The sequence below is a fragment of the Poecile atricapillus genome, chromosome 21 (assembly GCF_030490865.1).
Source record: "Poecile atricapillus isolate bPoeAtr1 chromosome 21, bPoeAtr1.hap1, whole genome shotgun sequence".
In the NCBI taxonomy this organism is placed as follows: domain Eukaryota; kingdom Metazoa; phylum Chordata; class Aves; order Passeriformes; family Paridae; genus Poecile; species Poecile atricapillus.
In genome coordinates this window covers 5,392,007-5,418,558 of record NC_081269.1, presented here as the reverse complement: position 1 = coordinate 5,418,558, position 26,552 = coordinate 5,392,007, and the positions used below count along the sequence as shown (strand labels likewise).

The window sequence follows — 26,552 nt, the reverse complement described above, 5'->3', positions numbered from 1 at the left end:
ATAACCCCAAAACAATACATTTTCATTAATGTATGTTCCTACAGAAAACAAAGAAAGTGCTTATTTTGATAAAAAATGTGTGGCAAATCCATAGAAACCCCGTCTTCATTGGAATTGCATCTACAGAACATTTCTTCAAGAGTTAAAAAATAATTCCATCATCAGGATGGAATCGGGAATTCCTCAGGGTGGCTCCAGGCCCGTCCAGCACCTGCACCCAGCAAGGGTTTGTTACACAGTTCAAGCTTTAAAAAAGTGCTTTTTGTAATTTGATCTTTGCCTTCACAGGATTCCTGTCTGCCCTGGGTTTGGTGATGGTTTCCCTACTCCAGGACCAATCCAATATTAAATTTTCTCCTTCGGACACTCTGGAAAGGGACCAGCAGGACCTCATGAGGGCACAGGGGGATTCAATATCCCCAGTTCAGCAAAGTGTGAGTAAAACTGGCCCAGATCTCTTCTCTTTCTTCCAAGATCAGAATTCAGCTCTTGCTGGACTAAATCCCACCAAATCTACTGGTGACAAAGCAAATGCTGAAAGTTTTATTCCTGAAGGGTTGAATCCTGAGTTATCCTGCTCAACTAATCCAAACCTCCAGCGAAATGTTCTGTTCCATTCCTTGAAATGACTGGAAAAGCTGTGCTGTGTTCCACTGCAGAAAGCTCTGGATTTATCCTGATTTCCCTCGTGGGATTTCTCAAAATCCAGCTTTGGAGAGAGAAGGAGGGGAGGGACCAGTCAATAATCTGCCTTTTTATGGAAGGTGGGACATTCCATTTCCCCCATCCCTGGACACAGCACCTGCTCCTGACTGCTGGCATCCAGTAATTCCTCATCCCTGATGGCAGGGACAATATCCATATTTACAGTGCCAGGATCCAGACTCCAGCCCTGCCTCAGCCCTTCTCCTCCACATTAAAGAGCTCTTCAGCTGCTGTTCTGTCCTTGCTGAAGGGCAGGAGGGAGGGCAGGAGATGAGCCAGGGATGTTGAAGTGTCTGTCCAGAGCCTGTCCTGTGTCTCCAAATGAGTGTGGCCACCTCAGTGAAGGGAAATGATGCAACCACCAGCAAATCTGGAGCCTGAAACACCATCAGGGGATGAGATCAAGCTTATTTGACTAAACAAGACTTGCACTTATCACATTCCTGTCATTTAATCCTTCATCACTGATCTTCCTCAGCTTTTCCCTGCAATGGTCAGACCAGAGAGACAAGGTGCCCTGTTTTTCAAGGATTGTTCAGTTTTCTGCTGGAATCACAGAGTGGTTGGGGCTGGAAGGGACCTCAAAGATCATCCAGTTGTGTGCCACTGACTACACCAGGCTGCTCAAAGCCCTTTTTGCTTTTTTTAATTACATAATATAAAATATAAAATACAATATATAATATATTATATAATATATAATATATAATATATATTATATAATATATAATATATAATATATCTTATATATTGTATATTATATATTATATATTATATATTATATATTATATATTATAGTGTTATATATTATATATTATATATTATATATTATAGTGTTATATATTAAGTATATATTTATTATAATTTTATTTTTTTTGCTTTTGTTTATTAATTGCTGAATAGTTTTGGATACTAAGCAACCAGAAAACCCCTTGGGATCTTTTTGAGGCTTCTCTGCATAAAGGTGGTCATCTCATTTTCTTCTTAAATGCCAAGCAACCACACATGCTTACCGTTAAAAATGCATTTTTTATGCAAATAAAATATAAATTTTAAAGTTTATATAAATTAATAGCTCAGATAACAAAAATAATAATAAAATACTTGCTCAAATTTCAAATACTAACCTTAATGCCAATATCCCATCCCAGGATAACCCCAGTTACAGCTGCCAACCCTATGAGCCAGACACCAGGACAGAAAGGAAGAGCTCAGAATCCTCTCCCAGCCCCAGCCCTGCTTCCCCATCCCAGGATCAAATCCACGGGAGGTTCCCTGTGAGCCAAGGAATCCCCTGTGGCAAGAACAAATTCAAGGCATCCTTCAGCACGGAGAAATTCCGGCGCTTCAGCTACGAGGAGAACGCAGCCGGGAACTACGAGAGGTTCCTCAAGAGCAGCAGGAACCCCTTCCACCCTTACAAGAGGCAGATCAGCGAGGATGTTTTCCAGGAATCCCACCAGGCCCTGCCACCAGAAGCTTCTCCCTTCAAAACTCACAGGAGCATCGATGGCTTCGAGGCTCTGCCGGGATCCGCGGCTCCCGAGGAGCCGGAGGTGTTTCCCACCCATATCCCAAATATCTCCACGGAGCAGCCGTGGTGTGACAGCCTCCAGTTCAGCAGCACGGGCCAGGAGCACGGCTCTCAGCTCATGGTCAGTGCTTTTTTGTAATTATTTTCCCTGTTTTCAGTGGTAAAAATGTGCTTTTGGAAGTATTTTCTTATTATTGTGTGACTACATCGGTATTTCTCGTTCTGTCAAGCTAGGCTAGAACTCAGGGAAAGTGTATTTAGACTTATCCATGTTTATTTGTCCAATTTAGACATATCCATGTTAATTTGTCCAATTTAGACTTATCCATGTTTACTTGTCCATATTCCCTATTTTCTGGTCTTTTCCTCAAACAATCCTCAGAAAGATGCACAAGGACAAATGATTTTCCATTAGATGGGGCACACAAATCCTAAATATCTGAATGCTCCCCTGGCAACAAGATTTGTCATCAGCTGGTGTTTTCAAGAGAAAGAAGGTCACAAAATAGAATTTTCAAGCATGAGGATGTGGAGCAGATTTGGTCCAACACCTCAGCTCAGCTGCACTTTGCTCAGTATAAACAGAGGAGAAACTCTAAGACATCAGTGCCACTAAAAATTAATAAAAATAAATATCAGTTCTGTTTATTTGTGCAGTGTCAAGTTACCTGGGCTGATTTCAATACTACATAGATGCAACTGCCTATTTAGGGCAGCAGAGATCCCTGAAAAGTAAATTAAATCACCCTCCAGTATCTCCACAATATCTCTGCTGTGATCCAAGGTGTAAAGATTATCTTGCTGCAGCCAAAAAGAACAACTCCACCTGCCAGAGGAGAGCCCTGAGCTGGCTCTAAAAGGCTGGGAGAGGAAAAATTCACGGCTACCAAATGAAAAAGGAGTTTAAAAAAAAAAAGTCTTAGCTGGATTAAGACCAGGGAATGGAGAGATGTTGTCAGGGAACATACCTGGGGATTGAAGCCATCCAGGTTAAGGAGGAAATTGATCTAAATCTCTTATTTCCTGGATAAACACTCATCTAGGTCAGAGGAGTTCAGCACAAAACCTATGAGCAAAATAAATTCCCATTGTCTTCCCGAATCCCTGGGCTGCAGGATGTGCAGGATGCAAAGGCAGCACTGCAGGAGCCCTTTACAAGCCCTTGTAGCTACTCCCTGTTGGTGTCTGCTTCTGCCAGCACCCAACTTCCCCCTTTTAAATCACTTCCATGCTGCTGGAAAATCAGGATTTCTGAAAACCTTCATCTGCTGGCCACCAAAATAACACTGATGTTTATTGGTCAAACCAAGTCTAATTTGTGCTTCTGATAATATACCACAAAAATCATGAATGTTTTTGTGTTTATTAGATACACTACACGCATGATATATAAAAATATATATAAGAAATAATGTGTATGTTTATTTATTAATATTTTTTAGACAGAGTAAAATGCCACAAAAGCTGGCTGTGCTTTAAAGCAGAAGGATGAGTGCTATTGGATTCTTGGAAAAACAAGATTCTCACTGAATTCCTCCACTTTTACATATTCCTGACAGGGTTGAACCCTGTAGTCAGCCCAGGGTGATTTTTCTCTGCCACCTCTTTCCTGTACATTAAAGAGCTCACCCTCCACCTAATGCCAAAATTCCAGAGGCAGCTGGAGGCACTGCCAGCCTGCAAGATAAAATCAGGGAGAAGGAAAAAAAAGAGGGAGACACTTGTGCACAGTCAGGAATGAAAGCTGGAGTGCGTGGTTTGTGTGTGAAGGGAGAGAAAAAATTAAAATATAAAGGGAGCCTGGCCTTTTCCGAATTGCTCTTTGCATGGAATGTGGCCTGGGATTTCCTTTTTTAAATTTGTAGCTGTGGAAATGCAGGAATTGGTTCGTGTCTGCATGGAATTAGGGAGTTTGGGTGGGAAGGGACCTTGAGGATTATCCAGTCTCACCCTCTGCCAAGGGCAGGGACAAATTCCACTCTCCCAGGGCGCTCCAAGCCCCTTCCAGCCTGGCCTGGGACATTTCCAGGGATGGATCATCCCCAGATTGGCACCACTAAAACAGAGCCCAACCTCTATGAACTCCTACTAAGACAGAATTAAACCCCCAAAAAATCAATATAAAATCTGGACAGTGACTAACAGAATTATCCTCTTTCCAATGAAGCTGTTTTCTCTAAGAACTCCTCCCTTGAATATTTTCCAGCAGGATTCAGACATGAAGCTCAGGACATCGCCCCTGGAAGGGCAGCCTGGTTTGTACTGCTACCAGCCCCAGGTGCAGCAGATGTATTGCCCCTCACACCCTTTCCATCAGGTCAGTACACCAAAATCCTAAAAAAATGGATTTTTGGCACTCAGATGGTGCAATAATTGTGATAATAATAATTTTTTAAAGGATTTAAAAATGTGTGGTTTTCCAGGGCTGTGTTTATTTGCCTACATTATGAGAATAAGGCTGAAAAAGAGGAACAGCTAAATGCACTTTAGGATGGTCATTAAGGAAAAGAAGAAAAAAAAAAAAACAAAACTTGTGGAAATGGAATTTTGGTACTGCATATTTATATATTCACCATTACACTTGAGAAAATTTGCTTTGAAGCCAGATAAATTATTAACATAACTCTTAATATTTCAGAATCTTAATTGTGCTTTAACTTCAGAAGAAAAAACCTTAAGGAGATGTGACTGTTAAAATTCAAACCAAACATAGAAAAATATTTTAAAGTAAAATTGGAACAGCAAAATAATGTTCACTTTCCTTGTGCTTGATGGCACACACATCTCTTTTGAAACTTTTTGCCTCTTACAACATCCCCAGAGAAGGATTATTCAGCTGAAGCATAATTGAGAATGATGCTGATGATGCAGGAGAAGGTGCAAGATTAGGGTTGTTCTTCTGTAATGCAATTTTGTTATTGACACTTCAAATAATGTTCTTCAGATGTAAAGGGTGGAGCTGCTCAATGCTTTGAAATTTTCCTCTTTTAGGCTCAATTACCTGCAAGGTATAATATTTTCAGTGAGATCTTTAGGATAAAAAATAAAACAAAATGCTGATTTCAAGCAAGTAAAGGAAAAATACTTGAGGTGAAATTAAGGCAAGGAGGATTTTTCAGATTTTTAGGTAGAAACCCACGTACAAAACCAGCACAACTCTAAAACACCCCAACCATTAGAACTGAATTAAATGAAACTTCAAGGAAACTCAAAAACATGTGAAGATAAAAGCTCACACCTGAGTTCTGTCTCCTTTGATGCTGATGGGATCTGATGACAGATTGATGATGATGATGATGATGATGATGATGATTTTGTGTCATTCACCGTCTCGTTCAGCTGCCTCCTGGAGTATAAAACAATGACTGACAGAACAGGGATTTCAGTCTGGGCAAAGAAAACCAAACCCAGGTTCCTGTGTGACATTTCATTGTTAATTTGTGTAGTGTTACTGAGTCATGGAAACACTCATCACTCCTGCCTTTTTATTTTACTTATCACACTGATTTTCCACCAGCCAGAATTTTCTGAGCCTTATTTTCCCCTGACACGTGGCAAAAAGGCAACAATCTTTAAATTCTTATCGACACTGCCATAATTCATTTACTTGTGTTGTTTTCTTCTCACCCTTAAACTCAGTAGAAGTGATAAAAGGTAAAAATAAATGTAAAAAAATATAAATATAAATATAAATATAAATATAAATATAAATATAAATATAAATATATAAATACAGGAATATAAATACAGGAATATAAATACAGGAATATAAAAATAAATATAAATATTAAAATGTAAATATAAATATAAATTAAATAATATATATAAATATAAATAAAATTTACATACATATGCATAGACATATACATATAAATAAACTATAAAAATAAAAATAAAAAATATAAATAAATATAGATACAGATACAGATATAGATATAAATATAAATACAAATATACATAAATATAGATATATATAGATAGATATAGATATAGATATAGATATAGATATAAATATAAATATAAATATAAATATAAATATAAATATAAATATAAATATAAATATAAATATAAATAAATATAAATAAATATAAATATAAATATAAATATAATAAAATAAATATAAATATATATAAATGTATATAAATGTATATAAATATATATAAATAAAAATTGCATTGCACTACCATCCTAACTTACAAATGCATTATTGTTATTTTAGAAGAAAATAGAAAAGAAATAGAAAAAGAAAACTCTGCAGCAAATATAAACTATTATAAATAGTTTATAAATATAAACTATTGTGGATATGTCACAGCTCCATGTATCTCACTCACTGTAAAAATGCCATTTCTGTGTGCAGAAATTGGCTTGTGAATTCATGGAATATTCTTCATTTCTTTATCCACTCTGCTGTTTTGATACCAGTGCTGTTTCTGTACTGATCACATCCCAAAATCCTCCAGACTGAAAGCTCCTGGGAGCTGCCAGGCAAGATCCAACAGGCACCAAGAGGAAAATCCTCCATCCACCTGCAGCCTGGCACTGGGACAAACCTCCTAAGATTTCTCTTTAAGAAGTGCAGCAGGTTTCTGTCAGACTTTTTTAATACCTGTTCTTAATGTGAATATAGAAAAAGTCTGGCAACGTGTTCTACTGCTCAGGAGTAATTGTTTATTTAAAAATTTACACAAAGAAAATAGGTAAAAGAGGTAGAATTGCTATCCCTGTGCCATAATCACATGCTGGAAAATGAAAAGAACATGGGATGCAGCTGAGGAGAAGTGGAATAACCTCTCCTGCATGGAGCAGCCCCATTATTAATGTTTTACATTTCCAGCTGGAATGGGGCAGTGCGAGTTAAATCACTCCAAGGAAGTTCCTCTCTGGAGAACGGGCCCTGGAGTGAAGGATGTTCAAACTGAGCCTCAGCTTTTCTTAGAGGGATGAGAGGGATTCAACCCCTTCATTAATTTTGTCCAGATGATAAAACAGCCTCACCTTCCCCTTTGCTGGACACAACAGGAGTGGTGACTCAGAAGAAAAATGAGTTATTATTGACCCAAATGAAGCAGCAGACACTGGCTGGAGTCACTCACCCACCCACCATAAAACACCTTTCATGCCATGGAGACTGTAAAACCAGCTCCAGCCTGTCATTCCAGCCCATTCCCCAGCCTCCCTTCCCTCAAAAAGGACTAATGAAACCAATAAAACAGAAATAATCCCTAAAACGCCCAGCTCTTTCATGATGACATCAAAACCAGCCTTATTTAGTGTTGTTTCCTTTCAAAGAGCCACCAAAACCAATAAAAATCAGAATTATCATAGGAATTGCCCGGTTTTCTACTCTTGGGGAAAAATCTGCACCCAGTGCACAAGGCAGGGAGCACCACACTGCACACAAAAATTAGTTTACAGCTGCTCTGGAGACTCTAATTGTGCCCAGTATTTAGTTTAACAAGGCAGGACATGATTAATTATGTTCATTTCATTTCTTTCACCATGCAAACAACTGTGTCTATTCAGTTTGGCTTTCCACATTCCATTTCAGGCAGCTCCGTGGTAGAAAGATAAAAGCAAACAGGCAAGAGAAACTCCAGCAGCCAGCATAGAATTACAGGGAAAATGACATCAATCATTCAAAGTACAGAATAAATAAATAAACTGTGAATATTTTGCTGTTTTAAGGGGACAAAGACCAAGAGCAGCCAAAGCTATTGATCAAAAAAATATAAAAGAATTACAATTAGAAACTAAGGAGATGTCCAGGGGATTTTTCCCAATGAGCCTTGAGAGCTACATTATAATTTTTCAGAGGAACCACACAAATGTCACAGCACAGAACTGCTGGAGCTGAGCAGTAAAACACCAGGACAGGGCTCAGCAGCCTTTGAGTGCCAGGGAAGGCATCCAGGTAGATTTTTTAATAGCTTGTGACTTCTAATTTTGGCCAGGCCCTCACCCCTGGCACGTGGAAGAGGCAGAAATCCTTCTGGTACAGAGCTCCCAGAGAGCCAGCTGATATTATCTTACCTAAACTGGATCGTGTTCCTTTGCTCTTGAAAGGCTCTTTCCAGCAGGTTTAAACTGTAATTTGAGGAAGAAAAATGTGGAATATTGGGGAAAAGAGAAAGACCAAGTGCTGTGTTAAAAAGTTGAGAACAAATCTGTGGAAACTCAGGTGCAATCCAGGCTGTCTGTGTGGATCATCTCCAGTCTTCCAGGTGTTTCTCACCCTGGTGATCCCATCACTTTCCAGTGTCTTGGTTTAGAAATCTCCTGCAGGAGAGGTCAGCATTCCTCAGGGAGCTTCTGTGGCTGGTCCCAGGGGAAAGGCAATAAATATTTAAATAAATAAATAAAAGAGTGGAATAAATATTGTCTGGTTTTAGGGGTCCTGGCTGTTCTTTTTAGCTTTCTGACAGAGCAAATGGAGTGGGAAAATCACTTGAGGTGGTGCTTAACAGCACACGAGCTCCTGGCTCTGGGGGGAAATCTTTTCCTTGGAATTGTCTTTGAGGGAACAGACAGGGAGCAGCCCAACAGCTTCAGCACGAGACAGGCAGTGTGAAACCAGCTCCAAAATGTCTCATATGCTGCTCTCCTGACCCCTGGGATGACATCACTGACTTTATTTACATAATATTCCATTAATCTTAAATATATTCTGGTGCATCTATTCAAGTTTCTGTTGTTTGTTGTCGGTTTTTTCCCTGCCTTGCACGGTAGCAGCAAATTTAACTGAGATTTTGGGATGCTGTTCCCTTAGGAGCAAATATTATATGCTTTCAATTTTTGCTTTTCTGTATCCTCTCCACCTAAAGAAAAAAAGTAACAAAAAAAAAAAAAAAAAGCACACAACCCCAAATAAGGCTCAGGCAAAACTTCCCTGTTTCTTCCTACGTTTTTAGCAACTCTGCTTCCTCAGCTGGTTTTTCTAAGGTGAACATTGAAGTATTTTATACTTCATTTGTTTATATGATATATTATATATGATATGTATTTGATATATATATATGATATATTTATATGATGTATGATATATGATATATTATAGTTTGGGGTTTTAATGACAATAAAATGACATCATTCATCATTTGTGTGCATTCAGGGGAGGCTGAAATACCTCAGAAGAGAAGGGTGGAGAGAGATAAGCTTTAGGTCTATAAAATTCAGAGTTATCTGGGGACAGTTAATAGGACACAGCTCCTCACAATTTTCACATTGCAGGCAATAAAGAAAAAAATACTTTTTCCCATGCAGTATCCTCAGAAATAATGCTGTTATAAGGGAATATTTTCAGAGCTGGCTGCTAAAGCAAATAACATTTCTGGTGTTCCCCCAGTACCCCTCAGGAGGCAGCTACCCCGTGACCTACATCGCTTCCTCGCACTACCCCTACCAAAGGATTGCTCCTCAAAGCAGCCAAGAATCCCAGCAGCCTCTGTTTCCCAAACCCATCTACTCCTACAGGTAATACAATATTTTTCCAAGCCCTCACCTTACAGGAAATACCCTGTTTGCCCCTGGCCTGTTTCCAGCATCGTTCGCAACAACACGTTCGCTCTTATTTGTCTCGTTCCCGGGGTGTTCTGTCCTGTCCCTACGGATCACAAAACCTTCCAGACTCTGGAGCCAGCCAAGGCACAGAGAAATTGAATGTTGAAAAGCAGGGGAACAGTCTTGATCACTCTCTAAAGGGGGAAAAAAAAAAAAAGTTAGGCATTTCTCTAATGCAAAATTTTAGGTGTTGCAAATTTCATCAGCACAAGACTGGTCCTACTCAGTGGTCTACTCCAGCACCTGGATTAAAACTGATTTTTTTCCCCAGTTACTGGAACAAGGAAATGCCTAGAAAACCTATCAGCTATGACAGCCACCACATGGGTTTAGCCCCCAAAGTAGATCTGACAATTAAATTTTAATTATTGCTCTGTCACTGTCAGTTGGATTCTCTTTGTGGCCTTCACCAGTTTAAGCATTCAAACAAAACCTTCAATAACTACAGAGCAGCAGGATTTAGGAGCTCTTGATTCTACTTTCTGTATTATTTTATTTTAAACTCATGCCCTTCTAGATGAGCTTGGAGAATTACCTGTAGGAGTTAAGGAGATTGTTGTAAACAACTGAGTGGAAATATAAAATCATCTCTGTATTTGTGCTATGGCAGTGAAAGTCAGAGTAACCACACACAGTGTGAAAAAATGAACTATTTTTGGTTGTGAGGAGTCAGAAGAGGCTAAAATGATTTTCTTTCTCTCCCTAAAGCATCCTGATCTTCATGGCTCTCAAAAACAGCAAGACAGGGAGTTTGCCAGTCAGTGAGATTTACAATTTCATGACGGAACACTTCCCTTACTTTAAGGTGAGTTCCACAGGGATGGGGAGGGGAATCTCCCTCTAGGCTTGTCTGTCAGCAGAGAGAACAAGGGATGGGATTCCAGCTATGAAAAGGGATCATTTCTTAGGAGATTAATACCAAATCAATTACAGACTACAGAATTTTATGATCACAAGCTACCCAACATTTTGCACCTAGAAAATTACATTACGCAGAATTGTCTAATGTGGTGATATTTAACTCAAAAAAGATATTAAGAACTGTTCCAGCTGTGAGCTTGGGTGTGTAACAGTGACCATTCCTCACCATGAAAAGGGGAAATAATTTTAAAAACACATTCACTGCTTCCTCTCAGATCTCAAATACAGGCAGAACTGGTCCTGTAGCTTCCTCTGCCACCAGCAGCACCTCCAGACTGGTGTGGAAGCAGAGGATTCCAGGTGATCTCACTCCATCCTGGAGCTGGGATATTCATCTTGGGCAACAGCATCCCGTGCATGCCCTGTACAAAGAAAAGTGATAATGGCACTAAGCTGATAATTACACGGTGAGCTGGGGAGGGAAAGGGTGGTTTGCAGCAGCACTACTGAAATTTGGATTCCTGCTGTGAGGGAATGGCTCCTCACACTTGGAATGCCAGTGGAAAGTGCTCGCTCAGCACAGGGATCCAAGAGCAGGAGGATTAGTTAAGATTTTTTTAAAAGAGCTGTAATGGGATCATCAAGTGCTGCTCCACTCAGAGCTTTATTTCTGCTGATTCTTCAAAAGCACCTGGCTGAAGCCCACAGTGGGTGACCTCAGCTGTGAGCAAGGCCCAAAAATAAAAATAAAGCCAGTGAGCCTGTCCTGTTTCCTATTGCAAATAGCCCTGTGGCAATCAAGGCAAATTTAAAACAGCCACAGCAAGGCAGCTCAAACATTTATAATAAAGGAACACTGAGAATAATGAAAAATAAATGTTCCAATACAATTCTGCAGTGGTTTTGGACACTGAGGTTAAAGAGAGTGCACACAAAAAAAATAAGAAGATTGAATATACCAGTAATCAGAGAAAAATACACATTATCACAGAGAAAGAACTGCCAGGATCCATCACACACCTGTACTCCCAGATTTCCTCCCAAAGGAATCAATAACTACTCCATCATTTGTTACAAGCAAGAGAAGGCAGGAAAAAATAAAGAAATCTCCCATTAGAAATCCCAGGGGAATCCACAGGAAAATAGCAAGAGTTTCAAGCAGAGAGGAGGGAATATTATTAATAATTTTTACAGGCATGAGCATTTATCCATCAGATCAAACTGAAATTAATTCTCTATTGTCTTACAACACAATTGATTGTAAAATTAATTGGCAGTTTTAAACCAAATGGGCAGAATCCCTCGGACTCAGGACTGTGGCTGTGCCAGCTGTCACCATCCTGCTCCTTCCTGCTTCTTCACAACCTCATATCTATTTAAAAATTCATTTAAAAACTGATGAGAGTGAAGTTACTGCTGTAGGAAGAGAATAGTGCAGGGGGAACTACCCAAACATTCCCTATTTTGTGGCAGTTTTATTTTTGCATTTTACTTACAATTGCAGCCAAATGTATTTGACTGTAACATCCTCAAAATAACCAGGGGAGAATAAGCAATCAGATATTACATTTACAGTCACCAACCCCTGTCTGCCCTGTCTTTACAGCAGAGAATTACCAATATATGGCAAAAATTAACATCCTCCATCCTCTCTGTTTTTGGAGAGTCTTCAGTAAAATAAAATCACATGAAAACCAGCAAAGGACATTTTGCTGCTGCCAGGACTCACTGAAAAGCAGGAAACAACAGGGAGAGGAGAAGCAATTTAGGTTGGAGAGAAAAAGAGAGCAAGTGCACACAGAGCCTTGCTGGGAGACATGGGATGATACAAGCCGAGTCAAATTAACTGGGATTTGCTGCCACAGCAAATTTAGTTTCTATGATGCAACAATCTCATTTCTATTTGAAACAGAGCAATCCAACTCCTACGTCCTAAAGAAAAAAAAAAAAAATAAAAGGAAAAAAAATATCTACGCAGCTAAAGTTGAATTAGTCTTTGATGTACCTCTCCCTTCTCTTGAGACCTAGATTTAAAGAGAAAGGGTTTTGCAAGATCACTGAACTCTTTAAACTTCAAGAGCTGGTCAGGATCAGTGGGGCTGGACAATAATTTTCTCTTTTTTTTTTTTTTTTTTTTTTTTTTTTGGTAGCAATTAGTGAGTGTAACAAAAAGCTTTCATCTTTTTAATTGGAGTTATTGCCAGTGGGCCAAGAGGGAAGAAAGGTCTGTGGTGTGATACAAGTGTCCAGGGGCTGGAGATGGGGCACCTGGGGACAGGAATTGCTGGTGGCCTTGGCAGTGTTAAAGGTTGGCCTCGGTGACCTCAAGAGGGCTTTTCCCACCTCAGTGATTTTGGGATTCCCCAGCTGATTTTAGGATTCTCCATTTCCATCCCCACCCTGCTGAGCACAGCCATGGCCAAAATCAGCCACAGCAAGGAGAACCCAGCTACTCAAAGAGCAGCCCCAGCAGCCAAAGTTTGTTCATTTAACCATCACATCTGCTCTAAAAACTGGTGGTTTTTCACTAAACATGCTGAGTGTGTTAAGCCCTACCTGGGCAAAAGAATTCTCACAGCTCAGCAATCCCAAGTTTAATGCAAGAACCTGCTCAGCTCCCGGCAGCAGCCTCCAAAATCAATCCATGTGCTTTTAAATCGTACAGTTTCTAAAATCATCTCCTAATTTACACCCCCACATGTTCTGAAAACCTCTGAGAAGCCCGTGCCACTCCCATCTGAGCAGAAACATCAATTATCCTGTCTAGGTACACACAGGGGTGTGTGAAGCCTGTGTGCAGGGCAAGAAACAGGAATATTCTTCCAGGTCAGCTTGTTCAGTAGCTAAATACACAACTTCCCTGCCAGGAACAGTTTTATTCACTTTTGAAACTACCAGAAATCACATGAATATTATCTGCAAAGGAGAAAAAACTGACTTGTTATGTTTAATATGGCCCTGTGGCAGAAAAGGTTTTAAAGGTTTGGGGTTTCTTCTTCTCTTCTCTTCTCTTCTCTTCTCTTCTCTTCTCTTCTCTTCTCTTCTCTTCTCTTCTCTTCTCTTCTCTTCTCTTCTCTTCTCTTCTCTTCTCTTCTCTTCTCTTCTCTTCTCTTCTCTTCTCTTCTCTTCTCTTCTCTTCTCTTCTCTTCTCTTCTCTTCTCTCCCTTCTCCCTTCCTATTACAATTTGTATTGTCTCACCCATGAGACTGAACAGTGAAATGCTGACATCAGGTGGGCCAAAATGGAAGAAACTCTGCTGCTCTGAAGGGAAAATAGTTTCTCTTTTAGTCAATAATATGTATTTAATTCCACACTTATTTATCAATAATATGTATTTAATTCCACACCTATTTATTTTTTAAATAAGGAAGTATTACATTTTACCCTCAATTCATCAATAATGCTTTTCATGCCTTAATCCACACAAGCTACAAAACAACAGATTTTATGTTCCTTATAAAAGTGTGTACAAAAAATTAAATCCTGCTAAAATAATTTCATCAAAGTATGTTGAAAATTCACAGTCTGCCTTGTGAGAGCCCAAAGGGACTCAGATCCATTTATAAAAGATGGTCTTAGAGGAAGTCTGATGGACTAGGTAACAATTAAAGAAATTATCAAACTACCAAAAATCTGTCTTTCTATGAGCAAGGATCCTATTAATAAAAAGGAAAAATGGAAAAAAAAAAAAACCAACCTTAATGAACCTAAGAGGGAAATTCTAATTTTTAACATTAAAAAGAAGGTGGAAATCCACATTTATTCCTCGTGCTCTCTGTTCAATAATTCTCTGCTTGATATAAACAGTTATGATACAAATATTTGCATCCATGAATATGAATCAATAGCCACAGACAACATCCCCACAATTCAGAGAGCTGTTTTCATTTCTTGCAATTCTTATGGGGAATTAAAAAGAAAATATGAGGATTTTTTTGGCAAACAAGAAAAGAATCATTTTAATGATCCAGTATAAAGAACCTTGCAGCTGCTAGTGCTGAGTTTAAAATAAATGCAAAGCACAGAGATGAGTGATCAGCTGTGGAAAGCTGTATCTCATCTGGTTGTGATTAAACCATTTGGTTATGTAATTGGCCAGCACACCAAGTTCCACCTACAGTAGCACAAAAAATCCCTTTGAAGTCTGCCTGGACACCGAATTTGAGCTCAGGCAGCACATAGTACTGTAATGATGAGTTGGAAATATTTCTAGGTGTTCCAAAATAGATCCTGAGAGATTTCTTGTTAGTTTTAGAACATGAATTTTTACACACATCGTTCTTGTGATGTGCAAATTCACTCTCAAAGATCCAGCAGGTCTCTGACAACCTTTTTGCTTAGAAGATCAGTTACTATTTTATCTGATCCCTCTCTTCCCACACAACATGACTGTAACATTTTTGTGGCTTCCCTCTAACGTATAAGTTTCTCACTGCAGAAGATACAAACTTAAACAGCATTTCTTTTAACCTCACCAGTCAAAACAGAGTTATATATATACACATACTTATTTCTTTTTCTCTTTTTTTAGCTCAAAGCTCTGTTCTTACATTGAATTTGTTTCTCCAGACAGCTCCAGATGGCTGGAAGAATTCTGTGCGCCACAATTTATCTCTGAACAAGTGCTTTGAGAAAGTTGAGAACAAGTCAGGGAATTCTTCTCGGAAAGGCTGTTTGTGGGCTCTGAACCCAGCCAAGATTGACAAGATGCAGGAGGAGCTTCAGAAATGGAAAAGGAAAGACCCAGTTGCTGTGAGGAAGAGCATGGCAAAGCCAGGTCAGTCACTTGTTGGTGTTTTAGTTCTCAAACAGTTCCCCCTCAGAACTTTTCCTTTCACCAAGATCCACAGGAGAATCTAAACATGATTTAGGAAAGCATTTAAGGATTTTTCCTGGCTGGCAAAACAAGTAAAAAAAAAAATTAAAAAGCAGAATTAAAGTAGACCTGGCTTTGTAGCTGCTTCCAGATAAGCACAAAGAAGCTTCACCAAGAAAATATTCTCTCTTGACATGGCACTAAACTCTAAAAGGGGATTGGAGCAACCTGGTGTAGTGGGAGGTGCCCCTGTCCATGGCAGGGGGGTGGAATGAGATGATCTTCACCACCCCTTCCAATCCCAACCCCTCTGTGACAGAGAGAACGCTGAAATGAGGAATATCAAATAAAATCTGAGATTAACTGCTGAGTGTCCAACCTGTAAACCTAAAAGTGGATTTTATTACATACTCACTCGGCAACCATCATTTCAAAGAAAACATTTCAGGCTTTGGAGTTTTTAATATATAAGAACTGGCACTCCTGCTTGCCATTTCCTGAATAACACCACAATCCCTGCTGCAAGCTGTCCAGGGGTAAATCAGCCGTGGACTTTCCCTTTGTTTTCCAGAAGAACTCGACACCCTGATAGGCGACAAGAGCGAGAAGCTGCGATCGTCGCTGCTGTCCTGCAGCCCCCCGGGCGCTGCAGCTGCGTCCCTCTCCAGGCAGATGGCAGCGCAATCCCATTCCTTGTGCGATCCTTCGCTGTCCTCCGGGATCCCGCAGGGATTACACGGCATCCACACCCCGGCAGCTCTGCACGCCAAGAGCCCCCTGCCCGCTCTGCTGGGGGGGCAGCAGCCCGGCTGCTTCACATCCCCCCACGCCTTCCCGCAAATGCCCACGGCTCTGATGCAGCACACGCCGGACCCTCAGAGCCTGTTCCCTGCAGGGGAGGCTCAAAATCAGCTCCGGACTCAGCCCGGCATCCCTCAGGATTCCCCAGTGCCCGCTCAGAGCCCCCCGAGCTGCGGGATGAAGATGCTGCCCGAGCACTCCCCGGCCAGGACGGTGCAGGACACGCTGCTGCAGGAGGGAGACCTCAGCAATGACATCGATGCTCTTAATCCGTCCCTCACCGATTTCGACCTCCAAGGTGGGTGTTTGAGGTGTTTTCATCTTGGAGAGCCAGGTTTGTTACATCCCATCCCATCGTATCACAAACCATCCCACCCCATCCCACCCCATCCCACCCCATCCCATCCCATCCCATCCCATCCCATCCCACCCCACCCCATCCCATCCCACCCCACCCCATCCCATCCCATCCCACCCCATCCCATCCCATCCCATCCCACCCCACCCCATCCCATCCCATCCCATCCCATCCCATCCCATCCCATCCCATCCCATCCCATCAATCCCATCAATCCCATCCCATCCCATCCCATCAATCCCATCCCATCAATCCCATCCCATCCCATCCCATCCCATCCCATCCCATCCCATCCCATCCCATCCCATCCCATCCCATCCCATCCCATGCATCCCATCCCATCCCATCCCATCCCATCCCATCCCATCCCATCCCATCCCATCCCATCCCATCCCATCCCATCCTCCATAAAATCCATTTTTTACATTCACACCATGCAATTGTGCATTAAATCTTTAAAAAGTTTCCCGAGGAAGCTACAGATTTGCATCCAAGACTGTAAAAACACATTCCTGCTCGCCACCTAAATACTGCAACACAGCATTTAGAATATGTTCTTTAAATTCAGACCTATTTTCAACCAAAAGCTACTCAAGCACAACTATTTAGTGCCATTCTTACAAGAGAATTGTCAAGTGAAAGGCACCAAGATAAATAAATCTGATTAAATTAACATGTTAGCATTTTTCTTGATCAGTATTGATTCCACATCTCTGCTAAAAAGGATGATCTTTCCCTCTTCCCAAGGCAGTAATAGGATCTACACCCCAAACAATTATATTTTATGAGGTGTCTTTTTATATTCTTTGTAAATACACATTTCTCACAGAATTTTAGAAAGAATTTTCTTAAATTAACACTGTTTGCTCCCAGATTGAAATATATGGAGACAGGAAAATCCAAGTAAACTCTTCCTTTCCTCAGTCCCAAGAGATTAGGATAATATTATATTACATTCTATTATTAAACATATTGTATATTATAATATATTAAACATATATTATTTATTATATATAGAAAAATTAAATATAATTAATACATTATATAAATATATAAATATATACATGTATACATATATAACTATATAATTATGTAATTAGATAATAGATAATAGATAATATAATATATATTATATTATAGATAATAGATAATAGACATTATATCAATATATTATGTATAATATATGTTATATATTATATATTATATATATCTATTACATATTATATGTTATATATTATATGTTATGTATTATATATTATATGTTATGTATTATATATATTATATATTATATGCTATATGTTATATATTATATATTATAGAGAATACATATTATAAATAATATATATAGATACAATAGATAAAATATAATAGATAATATATATAATAGATAAAATATAATATATAATTGAAAATAAATAAATAATATATGTATTATAGTATATTAAACATATATTAAACATATAGCATATTAAACATATTATGTTTAATAACCAACATCTCCTGCAACACAATGATCCAAAAAAGCAAATATAAAGAAACATATGGAGAGAAAACATGGAGAAAGCTGCTAATCCAGGTGGGTTTTTTGGTTTTTATTTTGTTGCAGGGAATCTTTGGGAGGAGCTGAAAGACGACAGCCTCGCCGTGGATCCCCTCATCCTCATTTCATCCTCCCCGGTGCCCTCGCAGTGTTTTCCCTCTCAGTGCCCGCCGGAGAGCGGTGCCGGCGCGGCGGGGAGCGCGCACGGGAACGCGCACGGGAGCGCGCCCGAGCTGCAGCTCACCACGCTCTACTCGGCTTTCATGGAGCTGGACACGGTGTCCGCTCCTTACCTGAGCAACCCCGGCTCCAAAGCCATCGCCCTGATGTGAAACACAGCCCAGGAACGGAAATCCACCCCAAACATCCATCCATCATCCATCCATCCAACATCCATCCATCCATCCATCATCCATCCATCCATCATTCATCCATCCATCCATCATTCATCCAACATCCATCCATCCATCATCCATCCATCCATCATCCATCCATCCATCATCCATCCATCATCCATCCATCCATCCACCCATCCATCATCCATCCATCATCCATCCATCCATCATCCATCCAACATCCATCTCCCATCCATCCATCCATCATCCATCCATCCATCATCCATCCATCCATCATCCATCCATCATCCATCCATCCATCCATCATCCATCCATCATCCACCCATCATTCATCCATCCATCATCCATCTCCCATCCATCCATCCATCATTCATCCATCCATCATCCATCATCCATCCATCCATCATCCATCCATCCAACATCCATCCATCCATCCATCCATCCAACATCCCTGCATTTATCCATCCAACATCCATCCATCCATCCATCCATCCATCCATCCATCCATCCAACATCCATCCATCCATCCATCCATCCATCCATCCAACATCCATCCAACATCCATGCATTTATCCATCCATCCAACATCCATCCATCTCCCATCCATCCATCCAACATCCATCACACGGCGGTGCCCGTTGGAATGAGAACTTCATCTCTTCTTTTTGTTGTTCCTGGAACTCGCCCGCAGGATATGTAGCTTTACCATGTGATTTTTCTACAGACAGATATTAAAAATTAAAAAAAAAAAAAAAAAATTAAAAAAAAAATAGAGAAAAAAAAGTCAAATATTATTTAAAGATAATATGGTTAACAGCTGAACTTGTCGACAACATTTTATCAAGCCGCTCATCTTCGTCTTCCAGAAGTAAGAGGAAAACAAATTCTTGACCCCTTTTTTTTTCCCCTTTTCTTTTATTTTTCTTTAACAAAAGCTGCTTGCAAATGAACACAATAATTTAACTTATTTCTTGGAGCCACTGATGGCAACAACATCCACCACAGACTGCTCAAATATAAAATCTACCTATTAAAACATTTATAGTGCCTTTGAAAGAAGTTCTGGGTTTTGGTAAACGTGAACTGAAGATTCTGCAAGTATTAGAAGATAGAGGATAAGCTGCTGACAGACTAAACCAAAGCAACAAATATACTTCAGTGGAAAATATATAAGTTTTACTGTATTTAAAAAGAAATTTTAAACTCTGCTTTTTTAATAAAAAAGAACAAAACTATTTAGTAGAATTTTTACTTGGCTGGAACTTATTCCCATTCATGCCTTTTATCTTTTGCCACATAAACTAAACATTAACGTGAATTATTAAGCCACTAAATGAAGGTTATTTAAAATGGTAATAAAAAAGAAGAGAGAAATTGCAGTTGGCCAAATCCAGAGAGGATCTGTGTTTTAACTGATGCCTCCAGCAGGGTTTATTGTGATGCTGAACAAAATCTTGCAGTAGGTTCCTGCTGTGAACTAAACCTAGGGCAGTTCTTCCAGGAATGCCATTCTCCCTCTGATTTGCCTCAAAGATGGAATAAAAAAGTAGAAAAATGGAATAAAATAGAATGAAACAATTTTAAGTGATAAATATATAAATTATGAAATAATATGTTATAATATTAAATATATATTAAGATAAAGGCAGAGTAAGCTGGAGAAGGAGCTTAACAGCACTGTGGAAAATAGTCTAGAAACCCAAAATAATATCAGGTTGTCCAGAGAAGCTGCAACATCCCTGGAAGTGCCCAAGGCCAGGCAGGAAGGGGCTTGGAACAAGCTGGGATTTGGGAGGTGTCCCTGCCCAAGGCAGGGGGAGGCACGGGATGATCTTTAAGGTCCTCTCCCACCCAAACCATTCTGGGACTCTCTGATCTCTATTCCCAGATGATGTAAACTCAGACTAAACCAAGGAGGTTAAAGCTTCAATCAGATTGGGTGATTTAGAGCACAAAAAATCCAGGAGGGATTGTCGAGGATGGAACAAAGGAGATGGAATTGTTAAAAATAAAGACACGCGGGTTTAATCGGCCACTGTCTCCCAGCAAGGTGGGAGCTCTGCCCAAACCCAGGCCCAAAGTTCCACTCTCACCCTTTCCTACTAGTCCAGACTTAAAAAAAGATTAGGGGCAGACGGATAAAGGGGACTTAGGAGGGACACATGTGATGCAGCTTCCTAATCCCTCACGCAACCACCAAGAAATCCTTGCTTGACTCCAACTCCTCTTCCTGCAAAGAGAATAAGGAGCGGAAGAAATGCAGCCAGGTTGGCCAAGCTGCTTCAGGATAAAAAAAACCCAGCAGGTTGAGGGTTATGCAAATATATCAGAGCTGGGGGAATGAGTTTTTTGCCATCTTAATATTTGTATAAAGAAATACAGAAAAAAGTTAAGCATGACACATTATTACAAATGTGTATATTATGGTAAGTGTAAAGCATGTAGTGAGTATAAAGCCACTAAACTAAATATAAATATAAATATAAATATAAATATAAATATAAATATAAATATAAATATAAATATAAATATAAATATAAATATAAATATATCAATCTGTGTATATGTTTGTGTAATATATATACAATATATATAAAGCACAGTATGTCTATATAAAACACTGTATATGAACAGAAAATTATATGTACATATAACATTATATGTATGTATAAAATATTATTTATAAACTGTGTGTATATATATATAACAACATATAAATATATTTTAAAAGACAGTATAAATACAAATATATATATGTATTTATATATATACTTATATATATATATATACACATATTCAGTGCAATTTAAGAGTCACCAAGTTACAACTAAATACCTACCGAGTAGATATTATTAGAAGGATAATATTACCCTGAGTGCCTTTTTTTAAAAAAATACACATTTTAATACAGACATGCATTGAGGAAAAGCAAAACCAAAGCAGCCTCTGCCCTGTGCACATGCACTGTTTTTGTACCCCTGTGGCTCTTGAACACACAGCTACTCTGATGCCTTAAAATATGTCACCATCACTCTTAAGCCAAAAATAATAACTGGTAAATGATGTTCTTTATGAATATTAGACACAGCTCTTGCTCGTGGGAGGGGTAGGTTCCCTTGACTCTGTGTCTGTGAGCTCTGGCTTCAAGAGAAGATCCCAGTCTTGGACCAGGACTCCCAGGCCAGGTGTCCTTACCCTCCAAACTCCTCAAATTCATTCCAGCCACTTCAATTCCAGTGGGAATTCTGCACACCTCCATCCATCCTCAAGGAATTTCTGGATAAGACATTCTCCATTTTGAAGCTTTTCTCTGCAAACACCAAAGAGCTGGTATATGGATTTTCTGAAACATTTTCAGCACCCCAAGGGAGTGACATGCTCAGGGCTCCATGACTTTCAATCACTGTTTGCACCAAATTCTTGTTAAATCCTTTTTAAACTCCTCACAAATTCCCCTCCTGAGTGGCCCACAGTGAACCACACCATGGCCTTTGCAAGGCTTGTCATTCCTGACAGAATAAACAGCATTCCCAGTGTTTTAGATTTGGTACAGGGAGACAACAACAACAACAACAAAAAAAGCATAAGAACACATCAGAGGAAGTGCAGTGGGACGGCTCACGGCTCTAAAAACACAACAGAAATGTAATAAAATATTTATGATTAAAGCAAACCCATGGCATGTGGGAAAAAATCCATCAAAATTTACAGTAGGAATCTGGACAACATCAAGCTGAGTTGAATATCTGTGAAACTCCAAATTCACGGATTTGAAAACAAGAAAAGCAAAACTGCTTATTCTGAGTCAAAGATTTATAATTTATGGGCACAAGAACCCATCCATGATTTGTTAATTCCTGTGTGTCACTCATGTCCTCTGTGTGACCACACATATGATCTCAAGCTGCAGGGGGAGGAAGAAATAGAGAAGAAATCAAATTGTCAGACTTTATTCTAGATTTTTTTCTTGGTAATGACTCTTTGAAGAATGATCAAACATAAAGAACAAAAAGGAGAAAAACACTTGAACATGTTTTTTCTTGTGCTTTCTGAAGTTTCTTGTATCCACACCATAGGTTTGTCCTCCCTTTATATTTATTCAAAGCACCTAAAAGTATTTTCTCCAATGCATTCCATATTCAATGGAATTAAATTAATAGTTGGACATTTCACAGAAGTTATAAGAAAAGTCCTGTAATAACTTTTATTTAGAAAGAGTTCTGTTTAAGATAAACAAACAAACAATGCTGCAAGTTATGAACTAATATAAATTGTCTGGGTTTGGGTTTCCCTTCCTGCTCCACTTCAGGCTCCTACATCTGAAATATTACTGTCTTGTTTCAGTTTAGCATTACTGATTCTGGTAGACACAAAACCAACTCATTGAAATATGAGTTCACTATAAATTACAATTCCAAAACAATTACTAAAAAAAATTATGTTTATTTAACTACTTTTCTTTAAGTTTATATACAAGAATAACCCTCACCTTGTGCAATCCTTATTTTTGACTTTTGAAATAACTTGACATACTGATAGCACATAAATACTTCCTCAGAGCTGGTGACACCTTGTTTTGTACCTACCACAGAATCAGTATTTTGCACACATTGCAAATCTATTTCAGATACACTTGCATTAAATTCCATTTCAAGCAGCACTCTGAAAACAGGGGGAGAAAGAAAGGAAAGAATGAAGTTTTCCCAGTTCAAGGCTGGTGCTGTCTGCTTAATCAGCCTCTTCCAAAGACTTTATGCAAACCTGTCTAGAAGAAAAAATAACCTTAAGTGTAATTACCATAAAAATATCTTATTACCAAACAGAAGAAAGTGCTCACTGCTGCCCTCTCCAACATATGATTAAGAAAGATTTGCACTCTAAAGTTTAGGATTTATTAGCTTAACCTTTTTTTTATTGCAGGTTTAATTTAAACTTCAAAACATTCAAATAACCATTTATATTGGAACTATGTTTTGAAGCTCTTTTCTCTTCTCATGGGCCCAAATTATTACAAGACTTCTGCCTCCCATATTTGCCTGTTCTTGATATAAAAACATCACCCCTGAACATTCACTTGCTTTTATGGAGATAGGAACTGATTTGAGAATAATTCTCTCTGCACAATCTTTCAAACCCCTGGCACAGCACTGAGCTACTTAAACCCAGCAGTGATTAACTGGAATTACAGAACAGATAAAACACTGAATATCACATCAGCTTTATTGTACACAAAGCTTGAGAAGTGCAAATTACTTATTGGCACTTTCAAACAAATATAAACTACTGGAAATAGCAGTCAAATAAATATTTGGATTCCAGAATTTAGTTTACCAGGGCTGCTGCTCCATTTTTGTACTTCAGGTTTCCAGATCTGCGTGGAAATGTTTGTGTTTAGACTATTAAATATCAAAACCAGCAAACACTTTTACATGAGCTTTTCCTGACCTCCTACTCCATTCCCAGTCTTACACAAACAAACCCAAAACCCTCAGTAGTGGAAAATGAACTCTCTGGTTCGCTGTGCATTCCCTCCCTGCAATGATATAATTGGAAGCTTTAAAGAAGCATTTTCCATCTGTGGTCACAGCAAAAATTGAATTGAGAACTACTAAAATAATGAATGATGGAGTTACTCTAAAACAGAATTTAAATGTGTAGAAGCAGAAAAAGGGTAATTTTTAGTTCAAAGAAATAAACACACACACAAAGAATATTTGTTTGGACGGAAAATACTGAAATTACTGAAAATTACAGCAGTGGGAAGATCATTAATGCACATGGCACTTATTTCACCTGGGGGCTCTTATTCAAGCAGCACATTGATGACAAATACCAGGTATTGGGTATAATCATGCTAAATGCTGACTGAAATATGAAGTTGATGATTTTTAAGTCTTTTTTTAATCATAAAACCACAGAATGGTTTGGGTGGGGAGGGACCTTCAAGACCATTTTGTTCCAACACCTTCCACTGGGCCAGGCTGCTCCAAGACTGACATTGGACCGCAACTTCCATGTGCTTGACCACCCTCACAGCCAAAAATTCCTCCCTCAGATCCCATCTAAACCTCTCCTCTCTCAGTTTGAAGCCATTTTCCCTTGTCCTGACTTCCCAAAATCCCCACCCCAGCCCTTTTGGACACTTCAAGCTGTTCAAATACGTTCACCATGGAGCCATTTTGCTGCTTGGATAGAAGGGAGAATCCTGCTCTGGATGGATCCAGCTGTGACCTGGGCACAGGAGAGGCCATTTAAACCATTAAAGATTTATTCCTGACAAAACCAATTAGGCCTGGCTGTGTTAGTCACATGAATTAGCCCTCGTTAGTCACATGAATTAATTCCTTACTCACACCAGCAGCACCAGGAAATTCATTCCAGCAGCAGCAGCAGCAGCAGCTCAGGCCAGATAGATGAGGGGAAAAAACTCCACAGAGAGCTCAGGCAAAAGCACATCAGTCACAAAAAAAAACCACTGGAGAAGGAAATTCACATTATTTGGATGAACACAGAATTCAAGATCTTGCTCGTTCAGGAAGCTGCTGGAGAATTTAATTTCAAGTACATGAGTAAGCCCAGCATGTTTGGGCCTGCTGGAGGCACCAGGCCTGAACGACCTCTCAAGGCATTTATTACACTAGCCTTTCCTTCTAGATCAACTTTAGAACATAAAAAAACCCCTAAAATGTACAGAAAAAATATATTCTACTGAATATCCAGTTAATCTAGCAGAAAACTGCAATGCTTAGTTGGCATTAAAAGAATAAAAAACCGTGCACATTTTTGTTTTGGCTGGAAATAATCTACCTCATTTTAACATATCTTAGAGAAATTAAACATATCTTAGAGAAATTTAACATAACTGACAGAAATTTAACATATCTGACAGAAATTTAAACATTGGCTGAAATAATAGCTCTTAAAAATTATCTGAGTGGTGACACTTGTGTTTGTGTTTCCTCCAAGCATCTCTTGCCGCCCAGCCACAGGAAGCACAGCCCTGTGTTTGTCAGCTGCAAGGAACATTTCTGCACTGTTATTTCAAATTTAGGTTATGAGCAATGCCAGCTAATGAATCCCAGTGGGGAAATACCTTTAAAATCTGACATCTCAGTGCTGAAGAGCCTTGGTGTGTCTGGGGCAGTGTTGTTCCTCTGAATTTGTGCTCAGGCCTCTGTGCACATTTTAATTTTAAAGGTTACAGTGAACCCTCTGTTCTCCTGGCTTATGAACCTGTGCAGACATCAAAGCAGGCAGCAGGTTTAATTAGACACTTAATTATAAATCAGGATGGTAAGGAATGCATTTGGGAAATAAAACCATGATTTTCAACCCCAGTCAAATGCCAGTGAACGGAGTAACACTGGCACAACATTGGTGGGCTGTGGCCTTCACGTAACTCATAAAAAACAAAGTTTGGGTTGGAGTTTTGGGTTTGGCTGCTTTTTAGGTTCTTTTAGCAAAATAGATTCTAAATATTTTTAGCTCTCAGGTCTGGCACATGTAGTTCTCTGGGCAACTTCTGCCAGGGACTCACCACCCTCACAGGGAAGAATTTCTTCCTCAAATCTAATTTAATCCCAATTGTTATTCCCCTCTTCTGATTTATCCTGTCATTCCACAGGAAAGGAAGAACTGGAGGTGTTTGGAACTCTCCTCTCCTGCCTGTTATCTCCCTTTCATAAAGTAAATTTAATTATATGTTTTCTCTAATGCTGTTTGTAAATTCCCTGACTGTTTTTATTTCTTGCTACAGATTATTTTCATATGCAGCTTCATTAACATGGTTTACGCCCTCCACTAGAATAATTAAATTATTATTAAATAAAACAGCCTTTTGTTATATAAGTCCCAAGTTAGTTTTCCAAATAATGGCTGAGAATCATCCAACTGCAATTATGCTCTACCTACCTAAATTCTCTTTGTAGTTTTAATTAAAATACATTATCCAGGATGATTTCACCTCCTATTTTAAGTTCTTGTACAGCACTGGTGAAGGAAATAATAATCTCTGTAAAGG

At 39.1% G+C, this 26,552-nt stretch overlaps 1 protein-coding gene across 1 annotated transcript; it reads left to right on the top strand.

Moving 5' to 3' along the window:
* The first annotated feature begins 314 nt into the window (after positions 1-314).
* Positions 315-18,508, top strand: FOXN1 (forkhead box N1). Its single transcript, XM_058854547.1, has 8 exons — positions 315-434; positions 1,857-2,360; positions 4,446-4,556; positions 9,585-9,712; positions 10,508-10,604; positions 15,231-15,438; positions 16,049-16,576; positions 18,243-18,508. Exons 1-8 carry the CDS (start codon positions 315-317, stop codon positions 18,506-18,508), a joined length of 1,962 nt encoding a protein of 653 aa, XP_058710530.1.
* Positions 18,509-26,552: the final 8,044 nt, after the last annotated feature.